General features: G+C 36.7%; 1 protein-coding gene across 6 annotated transcripts in view; it reads left to right on the top strand.

Annotated features, from left to right (window-relative positions):
• Window positions 1-14,692, top strand: part of PPP4R3A (protein phosphatase 4 regulatory subunit 3A) — a 42,496-nt gene that overhangs the window by 10,018 nt on the left and 17,786 nt on the right. For 3 of the 6 annotated variants that reach the window (XM_062638305.1, XM_062638297.1, XM_062638310.1), the window contains 2 exons: window positions 7,658-7,756; window positions 10,007-10,624. In XM_062638305.1, coding sequence (XP_062494289.1) covers window positions 7,658-7,756; window positions 10,007-10,624 — 717 coding nt within the window. Of the gene's footprint in view, window positions 1-6,143; window positions 6,209-6,796; window positions 6,934-7,657; window positions 7,757-10,006; window positions 10,625-14,171; window positions 14,294-14,692 lie in introns of those variants that run through there. The other 3 variants (XM_062638320.1, XM_062638329.1, XM_062638335.1) reach the window with 3 other exon arrangements.

Here is a 14,692-nt window from a genome sequence, read left to right on the forward strand (position 1 = left end):
ACTGTGACGTACTTAGCATGTGCCTTATGGGCCTTCAGATATCTAATTGAACTAGTGGAATCAGTGGATAAGGTCTTTGGATGACTACTGTCTCAGCTGACATGAGGCTTGTAAGAAGAAACTATTTTTTATTGGACCAACTAATATAATTTGTGATTGGTAGGAAGGAGAGGTATAAGAAGTTCTTGGGGAAACTTTCAATGCCAGTTGATTTGGATTCTTCACCAACCCTATAGGTAATAATAGGGGTGTAATAAACAGTGGAGTTCTTCAAGAAGAATTTTGTAATAAACAGTGAAGTTCTTCCACTGGTGAAAGAACCTTCTACCTACTCTGCACTGTTAATGCCACTGTGAAAATGATTGTCTCATTAATTGTTGGTATCAAAAATTATGCAGTCTCAGGGTATACATCTGCATATTTTAATGATAACTGTCACAGCTTAGAACATTATTTGTCAGAATGATAGTGTGAAGACCTGAGTACAAGTTTGCCTTGCTGCCACTTTTGTCTTGGTGTGTAAGACATCCATGGAAAAACAAATAAACCATCCCCCAAACAAACAACAACCAAACCAAATAAATAAAAAACTAAAAGAAAACAACAGAAGCCATACCCTGTGAACCTGACATAACATTTTGTCAAATTGTCTGCTTTAGATTTCTTGGGGTTCAGAGTTGAAAGCGTTGACTGCTCTTTATTGTGGGTTAGTCAGGTCTCTGTGTGCACATAAATGTTGATCTGATTGGTAGTAGATGCAAATGTCTGCCCTTTGGAGAGAAGAATACTTGGTAGATCTTGGTATCGCTTGGGGACTCATTTTTCATGCATCAGCACTGTCCTGAGATACTTCCCCTGTCTTCCCAGACTTACTTACCACCTGGAGGTTTGGAATAACTTGTTAAAGTATGAAACATGTAGAGAGTCAGATAAATTAGATTAATTCTTTCTGTCACCATGAAGAATTATTCTGCTGCATTCATGAAGAAAGATGTGTCTGTGAACCTCACCAGTGGAAGTTTTTGTATGCTCTGATCTGCATGCTTCCTGGCAAACTCGTCATTACTTATACTAGAACTAGAAGAAAGGAATCCATGTGAGAAAAACAAGCTAGAAAGAAAACATCTTGAGAAACTAATGCCTTGTGGCTCAGAAAAAGGACTAATATTTCTTGTTTTAAGGTATGATTTGTAGGCAAAAGATTTATTCTGAAGAAGTATAATGTGCATCAGTACAACTCAGCCTCCTGATTTTTTCTTGTTTAGGACTGTATGCTGAGTTTTATTATTATTCTTATTTTTAAATGTTACCATAATGATGATGATAAGTTCAGTATGGAGTATACTGGATTTAATTATGGGTAAGTAGCACAGAGCTTAAAAGCAAATTTTGTTTAGTAAGGGTAATTTAATTATACAGTGGTTGCTGGACAACACATACAATATTTAGTTTAACTCTTCTGGTGTTGTTTTCTTAATATACTAGTAAGGTAAAAGATACTTTAGTTGCAATGCCCTGGTGAAGTCAGTTTACACACACTTCAGTTCATGCTCTGTTTCTTACATTGTTGGGTATTTTTTAAAGTATTAAAATGCCGCTGTTCCAGAATGCTAGTGTCAGAGATGCTGTTCTAAAATGAACATTCTTCAGAAAATGAGTAATTGCATTAGTATTTTAGAACAACACATTTCCTCCTATGCAGCCTTAGAGGAGAAATAAACTCTATATACTTAGCATTTATCTAGGGAGAAAACTGATACGGGTGTCGACTGGGGTATATACTTTAAATATACTTTGGCAGCACTTTAGCTATAGAACACTAAAGACTCACATTCTTTATTTTAAATACATCCACGTACATCTTGTAACCCAGTGACAAAATATGTATTACATCCCCTTTTGTGCCTGAAACAAGGAGGACTTGAGTTGCTTCCAGCTGCGAAGTCTTGCCTCTGCAGTAGAAACTTCAGGGTCTTGTATTCTCTACTTTTGCAGCCCCTTTTTCATTTCCTCACAAGAATACAAAACTTGCATTCATCTAGAGTACCTTCTGTTAACTACGTAGTTTAGAGGTGGTTATCCTTGTATAATGGAGAGCAGACTTGCTAATAACAAAGCTACATTTTGAACAGATCCAAAAAGGCAGCAGCAGAATACTCTGAGAAGATGAACTTCCTGCCCTTGCTGTCAGGACAAGCGAGTCAACAGTGAAACTATTTCAATAAAATTTGTGCCTATTGTAGCAAAGATAGTAAGGAAGAATGTGTGGTTTTGCAGGGTGAGAGGAAGAAGCAATTAGAGTGACTGCTCTTGGGTTTGGTTGGGTTGGTTCATCTATTTCAAATAATCACATGTTCCATTATCTTCACATGTTATCCAGTGAAATCCAATTCTGCTGCTGTTTCTGGGTATGGTCACTAGGCCAGTGAGTCCTTTCTGTTACAGAACTAATAAACTGGTTTTTATTTCATGATTCGTGGGAATGCAGCTATGAAATTGATAACTGAAAAGTCATGTATGGTTATTGAGCTTTCATAGAAGTTAATAGAATACATTCTGCCATAAGACTGAGTGTGCTTTAATATATTATCCCGATTTTGGGGATAACATTCAGATATTCCAGTTTCCGGTGAATAAATGCACAAAATCAAATGCAGAAGTGAACCTTTATATTACATTACTAGGATGGGATTTTATAGCCAGAAGATCCTGGTGAAACCTAACATGGTAGCTGTATAAATAAACTTAAAAATCTTGGGTAGCACCAGTAGTTTATTTCTGAAGCAGAAATCTGCTTAGGAAATTGTACTTTTGATTGTAAATATTTGGCTAGCAAGATGCTGAAAGGTGGCTTGACATGTGGAAGTGTCTGCAACTGTAAACAATGTAAGGGTTCTGATAAGTAAGACTATCAGTCAGGCAGTCCAAGAGGGGGAGGAACAAACTTCCTGTGCTGAACTTCCAGTGGGATCCAGGAAAGTTTCACAGGCCTGAATTGTTTGATGACTAGAAGGAAGAGATTAATTTGCTTCTTAAGACAGAAAGCAAGCACTTATGAAAGACCTGTGTAATTTGGGAATCGCTACTTCTTGAGAGTAGCTTGAATCTCACAGGGATGCCAAGAGAATATTTCGGAGCTGCTGTGAAGACTGATAATCATTCTCCCTGGATGTGAATACTAGTAGGAGGCCACTGTCAAACAGTAGTAGTTTTCTAAATTTTACCGCATTAGGAAAGAAAGCTTAAATCAATTTTACAGGAGAATCAAATCCTGAGTACCGATTGCTCTGAAATTCTTCATTATAAAATCCCAGGGCTTGCTTTGGAGGTTGTATGAATGGTGTACAATGCACCTGCTGATCAGCTTGCTAATAATTAAATAAAACTGATTGAATGTCTAATAAAAATGTGATGTCTACTGAGTGTTAGTCAAGAGCTTGAGACTGATGGTGTGTATTCAACAACCTTTCTGTTAAGGAAATAATTTAAAAAAAAATGTGAGGGGAATCACATGGTAGATACTAAGCCTCACCCATTTAAATACAGTTGCACTGTGTTCTGGCTCAAACTATTACAGTAGTGTTTTTGAAGTTCAGCTTTGTGGAAATGAAGTCTTAAATAAAACTGTAGGACACAGTAGTGTTCCCTGCAAACCTCTAACTAACCACCAAAGCTTGCTCCGTGTGGGTGTGATACAGCAAACGATGAGACAAGCAGCAGAGGAATCCCCAACTGTATTCTGAAGAAGTTTTGCCTCAGGCTGTATCTTTATAAGCATAAGAGTGCAACCTCTTTGGTAGAAAGGCTATATGCCTCTTTATGGGAATGTTATATACATAGGTCTTCTAACAAGAGGCCGTGATAAGAATTTTGGCTTAAAATTAATGCAAAACTAATGCAAAATTTGGCTTGGTTATATATGAGCAGTCATAATGAACAACAATGTGGAAGAACACGAATTTATATAAATGGTCTTAAGGAGACAGCAAATTTTGTATAGGCTAAGATAGTGATGATCCATTCAACTGGCACTATTGTCAAAATATTTGTTTTGTGAAGCAGCAAGTGATTTTCAAACAGAGTAAGGTTGAGAACTCTATATAAATAGTTTCCTGATTATCAGCCTATTTAAAAAAAATCTTGCCAAGAACTCAAGTGCATCTTTAAGAATGTTAAGAGCTAGAATCCGAGGATTCTGGCAAAGCACTTGGTGTGAAAGCCTTCAATGATAAAACGTGTCCATGTTTATGGCATAGTTCACACAATATAGCTATGGTTTAATACTGCAATTTCACATTTTAATTGTTTTAATGCCAGGCTAGACAAGAACAGGTTTCAGATGTTTGTGTTAGTCATTTCATCCAGTTCCTTGTCTAGAGACTAACATTTTGTATATAATGAAAAAAAGGATATGTTTTTGATCAAACTGAGCCAGAACTGCTTTTATGAATCATACAAGATTGAAGATTTTATGCTCAGAAGGGTAATTTGCAAGACTCATCTCCTTACCTCTCTAACCAATCGCTCCTTCTCCTAAGCATTTGTATTCACACTGCTGTTTTCTCTCTGAATGGGAGAGGCAGTCTTGAGAAATTGTGGTTGCTTTTTGGAGTTGCAAGAAGTAATGTTTGGCATTTGGAAGCAACAGATAGTCTTATTCCATAGCTGAGAGATCCAGAGTAGATAGTGGATTCACATTACACTGAGGAGATTTCAGATCAAACACATAGAAAGATTCCTTTAAATAAAAGCAGCAGAAACTAGATTTTTATTATTTTTTTAACTGCATCTAGAATTCCCTTTAGTCACTTCTCACTACATATTATTTCTTGTCATGCTCTTCTTTTTGATGATTAAAAGCTTTGTATGGTTAAGGAAATAAAATTGCATTAATAACTGTGTGCATTTAACAATGAATTTAAACTTTGAACTGTATATTGTGCATCAGAGTGAAGTGTTTTTTCTCACTTTGCGTTCTCTTTAAAAGCTTTTTGAGGCAAGGAAGAATGTACAAATACTCCTAAAGATCCAGAGAGCAGCAATTGATAGATTTCAGTTGAGGCACTGATAAGAATCTATGATATGAAATCCTTGTATGATAAGACAACATATAACTATTCATTAGAAATTTTTAATGTTGGCAATTGGAAAATACTTTTCTGATGCTAATATATGTAACTTGAGTGTTACTGTTTTGTTGCTCAGTTTATTTCAGCAGATTTTGGTTTGCTTTCCAAACAAGGAAAAAGTGAAAAATCAGAATGTGTAGAGGTGAAAAAAATAGTCTGAATTCCCATATATGATAGTAGCTGATATAGTAGCTATAAGAACAGTTGCTATACTATAGCCAAATGCACATCTGTATATCTGTGACTATAGTTTTCAAAGCAGCTTTACCTTTGTGTCTTCTTTCATTTTTTTCTGCCTGTCTTTCTCCCTCTATTTCTTCTGTCCCTGGAAGAAAAAGACAGACTAACCAACTCACCTGTCTTGGTCCTGTGCTGGATTTTATTCAGAGACTTAGAGCTTTTGTTTATTCAGTTTACCACAGTTAATATTATTAACACTGTGCTTATTTTTATTCTTTTAGTAATTTCTCTATTTGTTAGTCATGTTTTTATAAAGAAAAAAATTACATGTTTATCTTCTTTTGGAAATGGCTTGCTTAGAAATTTAACCACTTTTACTTAAATGGTGTTATAATTAGATAGGAGCATTGCAAGTTCTGCTAGGGTCTACTTAAGCTTTAGTGTCAAGGTTTGTTTTTTTAAAAATTAAGTAAGTGCTACTCAGTGGGAAGCTGATGAGGCAGCGGCCTTAAAATTTCTACAGCATGAGCACTAATTGCAGAGATTAATGTATTACAGTTTGAACCTGGTAGTCCCAATGAATACTGCAGTAAGGGACATCCTGTGTTTAAAAGATGGCTAAAAAAAAAAACCCCAACCCAAAAAAAAAAACCCAGAATTTTCTTTAGGACCTTCCTTTTCTACATTTTTGTAGCCTGTTATTTTTCTGGCTCTGTAGGAGTCAGCAGTACTAGGTGCTGTCAATCTGTTATTACCAGAGTATTTGCACCATGACCTGTCTTGTAGAGAATAAAGTATTAATTGTGACTTTCTTCTTCCTTTTGTATTTTGGAGGTGGTCTTCCTAAATCCCTTTCTTCTGTGTACCACCTCTTCCTCAACCCTTTGGAAAAGGAAAAGGTAAACTATTTGCCATTTGCAAGGTAAAGCCATTTGTGCCTCTGAAGCAGTATAGCTGCTCTGGTAATGGCAAATTGATTATATTGTATTGCTTGAGTGAATCCTAATGGAGCTACCTTATTGTGCTCTTTAGACTATAGTTAAAGGAGTTTTCTAGTAAGTGTATATCAGAATCTCAGTGTAAGATTTCTCTTTATCCTCAGTGTTCATTTTAATATTTGAAATAAATTAAGCCTAATTAATAAACTGTCTTAAACTATATCTGTGTCTGGCAGCTTTTAGTGCTTTTGCAAATATTTAAAAGTAATTCCTTTAGGAATAATCACTTTATGCAGAATTTATACGTAATGATGCAAAAATACTGTAAGTTATAGTTCTCATTGAAATATAAGTGGAAAAATTATCGTGTCTTGTGCTAGTGAGTAAATGCATGCTTTAGCATTAAAATAATGCAGTTGCATATATATGTTTGATGTGGCTGTATTTCAGCTAGCTGTTATAAGAAGACAAAAGACAAACTAAAATTGATTTGCTGTGTAAATAATGCAGATTATATTCTCTTTTCGTGTTTATTTTTTATTCTAACAGTTGTTTAGCAGACTGTAAACTACTCCATCGAATACCTTATCAGTGTGCGATATCACTGTTTGCAGCATCAGCTTCTGCTTCCATGTATTGTTTTTGCATGCAGTATGAGGGCTCTGATAAACTCTTGAACTGTTCTAGTAAGTAGATGAGAGCTTAACTGTCTGGGTAGTAAACATAGCTAAGCGTGGTTTCAACTAACTTGTAGAAATCTAGGGCAAAACATCCTTTCAGAATTTGGAATGTGTAAAAATGGTGCGTGTGGTTCAGTGTAATACGTATGCATACTCTTAGGCAGTTAGCTGTGTGCATATTCAAGTTGCTGTTCTCATTTACAGTTTGTAGGCATCTTGGGGCTGCTTTTTAAGCAGCTGTTCTGTGTTTCTGCACAGTGACTTCTGGGGCTTATAAGAATGAGAAGAAAAAAAAGGATCATAATTTAGTTCCTATGAAAGATACGCAGTTTTATGTGGTCCGGTTGAAAAAAATTAAAAAAAACCCAAGCAAATCAAAACCAAAGCCATTTGATTTTTTTTTACCATGATTTATCAGAGGATTCATTGAGGTAGAAGTACTTATTCTAGATCAACCTTTTTGAGATTTACAGTATTATGGTAATTTGAATTAACTAAACCTTTCAGTATGTTTCTGGAACTTCCTTAATTTATGCAAAAATGTTTGTAATTCTAAGAATCTCAGAACTTATAAGTCTTGCAAAGTATGAGATTGCATTTGTAGTGTATTACTCTCCTGTTATAATAGATGTTAAACTGTTTTTATTTTAAATTTTTACACTTTAAACACTCTTCAGATTTGCAAAATCTGAAGTAACATTGTCTTAAAATACTTTTCCTCTCTTTAAAGGATACCTTGATTGTGTGGTCTGAAGCTGAAAATTATGATTTGGCACTTAGCTTTCAAGAAAAAGCAGGATGTGATGAAATATGGGAAAAAATATGTCAGGTAAGTTTGATAAGTCTAAGATTGAGACAACCTAAATCATCTTAATGTTTGTGTTCAGAATTTTTAGACTGTTCTGAGAGATGAATCTGAACACAGTGGATAGAAAGTACAAACTATCATTGTAGCCACCTCCCCCAAATTCTACATTTGTTGAGTTTGAAAACTTTCTTCTTCCTCCAGAAATTTGTTACGAACTTAAAGTATGTTTGCAGTGGTTTTTTTACAGTATTTTCAGGTCTTTTTAGCTCTATTACTGCCCAAGAAACTTTAGCTCAAAAATGAGTGCTTAAAAAGTTTCATAACAATTAATTTTGTAGTTAAGTTTTCCCAGGATGGCCAAAAGGAAAAGGTTACCTGTCCACAGTTTTGCTGTAGACAGAAGACTGTATGTGAGCTATTAGTGAATTTTATAACATATTTCTCATAGACTTAACCATATCTTCTTCACATTTCTGTATCTACATTTCTCGTTCTTTTCCTCTTATCTCATTCTGCTGTTTCAGGTGAGGGCAATATTGAGTTTCTCAATAGAACTTTTCCATGTAAGTATGACAGTATGCTTCTGTTGACTATCAGGGTATGGAAGATTGATCTGATAGTTCCTCTGAAGTAAGAGATAGCTCTACCCCTTCATTATCCCCTCAAAGCTATAGTTCTTGCAGTTTAAAGAAATGAACCTACTTATATATAGCATATATATATTTTAAAATGCACTAATTAACTCATTGTGGTTTATCACTATGACCACCTGACAATATAGTCACTGAATCAGTCTTGTTTCTGGGTAACATTTGGTTAGGTATTGACTGTTGGCCAATACCTGGAAGATTTTAGTCAATGTACTCAATTAATTTTGTCAGTTCTTGTTTAGGTTTTTTTTCTTCCATTCCAAGCATTACAACTTCTCTTAAATTCTATAATACATTAGGTGGCATTTCTCAAAATTTGTCTAATTCTCTCTTTATGGACTCTTCTGTTCTTAACAAACGTTGAGCTTGCTCCACTGTCTTTTGGACTTGTTCTCACTGATTTCAGAAAAAAAGCAGAAGAAATCTGATTTTACAATTGCATGTGTATAGATCATTCATTTTTTTAGAATTTAAAATTAAATCAGGAAATAAGTACTACTTATGTAAATAAGTACAGAAACATTTCCAGGAACCTTAACCATCAAAAGACTGAAAGTTGGGGAAAGAAACAAATTGGGGGAAACTGTGTTCTTGGGAAACACGCAGATAAGAAGCCCTAGCTTCCTCAGCCTCATGTAAAGATCTAGCATTTTTGTAAGAAACCAGTGTCTTTACATCCTGTTTTGAGGCCACGCTATTGTATTGTGTCTCGTGTACTTTAAAGCTTTTAACCTTCCTCAGTTGGAATCATAGAAGAGTTAGGGTTGGAAAGGACCAACGCCCCTCTAGTTCCAACCCCCCTGCCATGGGCAGGGACACCTCACACTAAACCATGTCACCCAAGGCTCTGTCCAACCTGGCCTTGAACACCGCCAGGGATGGAGCATTCACAACTTCACTGGGCAACCCATTCCAGTGCCTCACCACCCTCGTAGTAGAGAACTTCTTCCTTATATCTAACCTGAACTTCCCCTGTTCAAGTTTGAACCCATTACCCCTTGTCAGCTTGCTACAGTCCCTGAAGAAGGGTCTCTCTCCAGCATTCTTGTAGGCCCCCTCAGATACTGGAAGGCTGTTGTTACGAGGTCTCCGTGCAGCTTCTCCAGGCTGAACAGCCCTGACTTCCTCAGCCTGTCATCATACAGGAGGTGCTCCAGCTCCTTTATCATTCTCGTGGCCCTCCTCTGGACTTGTCTCAACAGTTCCATGTCCTTCTTATGTTGAGGGCACCAGATCTGCAAACAGTACTCCAAGTGGGATCTCACAAGAGAAGAGTAGAGGGGCAGTAGCATGTTAGGAAGTTGTCCATACTAGTAATTATGAATTTCCTTTTTTTATTTGGAATACTCGGGAAATACAGCTTTTCTCTTTATTCTCTCTCCTTTTTGTAGAAAATAAATAATTATCTCATGTAGAAATAATTTTGTTAAGCCTTCTGTTTGCAGAAATCTTTTCATTATCTCTTACTTTCCAAACCAGTTGTACTCAGTGTCAGACTTACGTTTGCACTTCTGTTTTGGCCATACCAAGTGTGTCGTGTTTGAAATGGTATTTTTATAAAAGCGTTCAGGTAGCAGTAAATATTAAACTCCCACTTTTTTGAGTGCATCTTATTTTGTAGGTTCAAGGGAAAGACCCTTCTGTCGATATTACTCAGGACCTTGTCGATGAATCTGAGGAAGAGCGTTTTGATGACATGTCATCACCAGGTCTAGAATTGCCATCCTGTGAATTAAGCCGGCTAGAAGAAATTGCAGAACTTGTGGCATCTTCACTGCCTTCACCATTACGTCGTGAAAAACTCGCACTAGCACTGGAAAATGAGGGCTATATTAAGAAGCTCTTAGAAATCTTTCATGTGTGCGAAGACTTGGAGAACATTGAAGGACTACACCACTTATATGAAATTATCAAGGGAATTTTCCTTTTGAACAGAACTGCACTATTTGAAGTCATGTTTTCTGAGGAATGTATAATGGACGTAATTGGATGCCTAGAATATGATCCATCTTTATCACAGTCACGGAAACACAGGGAATTTCTGACTAAAACAGCAAAATTTAAAGAGGTGATACCTATATCTGATCCAGAGCTGAAGCAAAAAATACATCAGACATACAGAGTACAGTATATTCAAGATATGGTCCTACCCACTCCCTCAGTTTTTGAGGAGAATATGCTATCAACACTTCATTCTTTCATCTTTTTTAATAAAGTGGAAATAGTTGGTATGTTACAGGTAAGTTTCAGAATTTCACAGTCTCTTTATTTGTGCTTGTGCAGAGAAAGTTGGATAATTTTTCTTGGAAAGATTGAGATGCTTCAGTGGAACCTTCATTTCTGTGATTCCAAAAGTAATTTTGAAGTATGACATAAAAGGCATGGATTCAAGTACTGAGCTGTTAAGTATATGTTCTTAAATTTCAGATACTGGACTAGATTCTCTGTAACTGATCTAAATGGAGCAAAACATATGTGGAATCCTGAATGAGGTGGTTTGGAATGAATAGTACTGTTTGCATCTTGCAGGTTTGATTTTTTGTAGGGGTTAGTGGGTTTTTTCTGTATTTTGGGACTTTCCACATGCTGCAGTTAAGGATAATTTTTGTCATGCTACCATGACAAGAAAAAAAATACAAAATTACTTCACCCAGATTTCCCAAATACAGTCTCATACCAGGATAAAACTGTTTCTGATTTGGAAGTAAATTAAATCGGTTGTTTGGAAAGAACAGGTTCAGAGCATAACATTGCTTTAGGTGCTTGAATGTTTTCTTAGTTTGTCTTTTAAGTCCCTAAATAATACTGCTTATAATTGCCAGGTTTTTGTGATGTTTGTCTTAATGCAAATGTAAAGAGATTATATGATGATTATAGATACCTTGCTTACATGTCTTAAATATTCTGCACCAACCCATGAACTTCCCAAACTCCTCAGAAATAGGTGGAATGTCTGTAATAGGACCTTCCTAACACTTTCAGCAAGCTCAGCAAAGTGTTACAGCACATACATTGTAGTTTGTTAATTGTCGCTATCTTAATTCTTCTAACATTTCGTAAATTCATAGCCACTGTCTTTGTAAGGGCTGTCTTAACTGGAGAAATGTGCAAAGTGCTAGATGCTACTGATGACCTTAATCATATTTATCTAAAGTTGAATCTCAGCATACATCCTGTTCAATTTTATGGAATATACAGCAAAGGAGAGTGAAAATTCTTTTTACAAGCTCATAGCAAAACCTCCCAACCTTCCATTCACCACACTCATTTGATCAGAATACCGGTATTATTTAATCCGCTCTATTGGAGCTTTAATCTTTTATATCCACACATGGGAGTATTTGATAAGCATCCAGATGTGCATGATGTCGCCCAGGCCTAGCAGCTGAGGCATGTGCCTTGTGGGCAGACCATTACTTCCTGCAGCAGCTGGTGGAAGGCTGGTAGAACATCAGGGGCCTCTTTGTTAGTACTAGACACCAGTTTGCACCCAGCTGAACCAAACTCTTCATGTCTGTATGTGTGTCCTTGATAAATAAAGTCCCAAATGTGAACCTGAAACAGTCAGAAGGCCTTAAGCATTTTGGAGTGGCCATTTTGAGAAAGCTTACAAGTCTGATGTTGCGAGTGCTGAATAATTCAGTTAAGGGATCTCAGCTTAAGTATCCAGTATGACCTGTGTCTCTAAAATATCTAGACCTCTTTGCAAGGGTTGCTAAAAGTAAAGTCCTGAGGATCATATATTTTAGCTTGAAGAGGAGGAATGGAAGAATTATTCAGGAGTGTTGGTGTTAGTGGCTGATTCTGAGAAGCTCTTGAAAAGGAAGCTGGGCAAGGAAAAAAGGGGACCTGATGCTGCAAAATCATTAAGGGTGACTTGGGTAACTTGATTGAGTAGCTGATTAGTTTCCTCTTTTTCTTTCTCTTGCGTCCTATGTTACGTTCATAGATGTAAGGAAAGCTTGGGTTAGAATATCAAGGATTGGTGCAGTTGAAAAACATTTTAGTTGCAGTTTACAGTTGAAACAGAGGCTCAGGTCTGATTTCGATTTGTTGTGTGACCGCGGGTTTCTGAGCATTATCTTCACTTCTGTTGCTGTTGTCTGTGGTTGAGAATAAAGTGTACTATGTGTGTGGTGGGGCCAGAATAGTTAGCAGTGCATGACTTTCAAAGTTAAATAAATCCTTCAAATTGTTCAGGTGCTTTCTAGAGTTCTGAGCAGCCACAAGTGGTAACACAGGAGGAGGAGCACATATTCCGTGTTACATTACATGTCCTAGACCTTTCACAGTACAGCTGTATAGCATTGAGTGGTTACTCCCTGAGTTTATAAATAAGACTGTTGGAAATTATATCATATTCATGATCAGTTCTTGCTTTTGGGGGAATTAAAAGAGGCTATCACAAATTATACACCCATTGCATTTCAAAGAGATTAAATGGCTTGATTGATCAGTTGATAGATTGATTTTTCTAGTTCTGACAGTGTAGCTCTAAACCAAGGTTTAAGCCTACTTACCTGACATTTTTTTATTGGTTCTATCATAGTATTTCAGTGGTGGGGGGGTGTTATTTCATGAAAGATTTAAACTTGTCTCTGGAGTTTCTGGCATTCATTGTTTTAGATCTTGTGAAATCCCAACGCTCACTAACCTTACATGTGTACTTAAGAAGCTGGTGTTTTATAAATCATTGTTGAGGAGTTTCTGGGATGCTTCCTGGTAGTTTGTTGAGACCCATGGATGAGTCTCAAGTTCTTAGTTGATGTGTAGTGCAGGTTAATGCTTCAGCTGTTGACCTTAGGTTGTCTCTCCTGGACCACTGAGAGGAGAGTGATCTCTTTAGGAAATTTTACCTCTCGGGTTAAAAGTAAAGTCCGTGAGCACCTGATACCCTGTGACATACTGCAGCTATTGTGTGTGCAACTGACCTGTTTTATATTCTGTTCTTTTCTCTCTTACTGACTGTTAAGGAAAGGACAAGAAAAACTGTAACTTCCACCAGGACAAAACAGAGAAGCTCTACAGAGCCCTTCTCATGTCAGGCTGTATATTAACTAAAATGGCACACTGCACTTCCCTCGTTTCAAATGAACTGAGCCATACCTTAGTTACAGAGAAGCGACTAGAAATTTGTACAAGCCTCTGTGCAGGTTCTGCCTTATGCTTTTTGACAGGCCAGGTGACTTTCCTCAAAATTACCACTGTGTCTTATTTAAGGTGTTTGGTGTCAACATAGGACATGTAAGGTCAATTTTTCAGATAACTAGTGAATTCTGTAAATAAGAACATGCAGATTCTTAAGAATTGTGGCTTTTTTAGGGATTTTGGACATCTTGGGAAAAAAAAATACATCTGCAGTCATGGAGGATACCTGCTTCCATGATTTTGCTTCCTTTGGTAGGTAAATAACTTCTGGCTGTTCTCTGGTAAAACAATAAAAATAGGGAAAGGAGTGCCTTTGGCATTTAGGGTTATGAACTGTGTTCCTCTCTCCTTTACGAAGGTTAGCTTTTCCCACAATCTTTATGTAAATGTTTACACTGATGGGCTGTTATAAGAAACTGAGGTTAGTTTATTTGTGATTTAATTGTCTAAGATCTGTAATTTTAAGTAACTATGTGGAGATCTCACTAAACTAGATAACCGTTGTTCATGATGGATAGTAAGTCCGGTATTTCCAGTCTATAGAATTAACTGCTCTGGAAACCTCTGCAATTACAGGTTTTGTGATTCGCTGTACATGAGATACGAAAGAGGTATATAACATTTTTTTCCAATTTCAGCCCCTCCTAATATGCTCTTACTGCTTGGCGTCCAGCCTGTTCTAGTCTTGAGATGTCATAGCCACCAAGAAACCTCTCTGAAACATGGAGTTCGCCAAGTTTTGAGAGTGGGGGTGGGACAGGTAAGTGGTGTTTCTTACTTTATATGACGCTCTTTTGCAATTAAAAAAAATATACAGTAATGTTCACACTGGAGGCCACCAGTTCTTTCCCTTTGTATTATTAACTAGTTCTTAAAAAAAAAAAAAACAAAAAAAAAAACTTGCAAAACTGCGCCATAGAGTGAGCAAACACTGTTTCCTTCTGTTCTATTCCCCCTTTCTCATTGGCGTGCTCTTTTTGCTAGCAAGGTCCTGCAGTGTTTTACTTATCCACAATACAGAATATTGTTAGGATTACTTTGGGGCATGTGCTTTTAGACTTATATTCAGAGTCTTTTGTTTTGAGGAAAGTGAAGAGTACAATGGGAACATTGGACATATGTTAAAATAATTCATGTGCCTACGAAAGCAGTGATCACA

This window comes from Pezoporus occidentalis, unplaced genomic scaffold (genome assembly GCF_034315485.1).
Source record: "Pezoporus occidentalis ecotype Australia unplaced genomic scaffold, CSIRO_AGI_Poc_V1 ctg115, whole genome shotgun sequence".
NCBI classification, from domain to species: domain Eukaryota; kingdom Metazoa; phylum Chordata; class Aves; order Psittaciformes; family Psittacidae; genus Pezoporus; species Pezoporus occidentalis.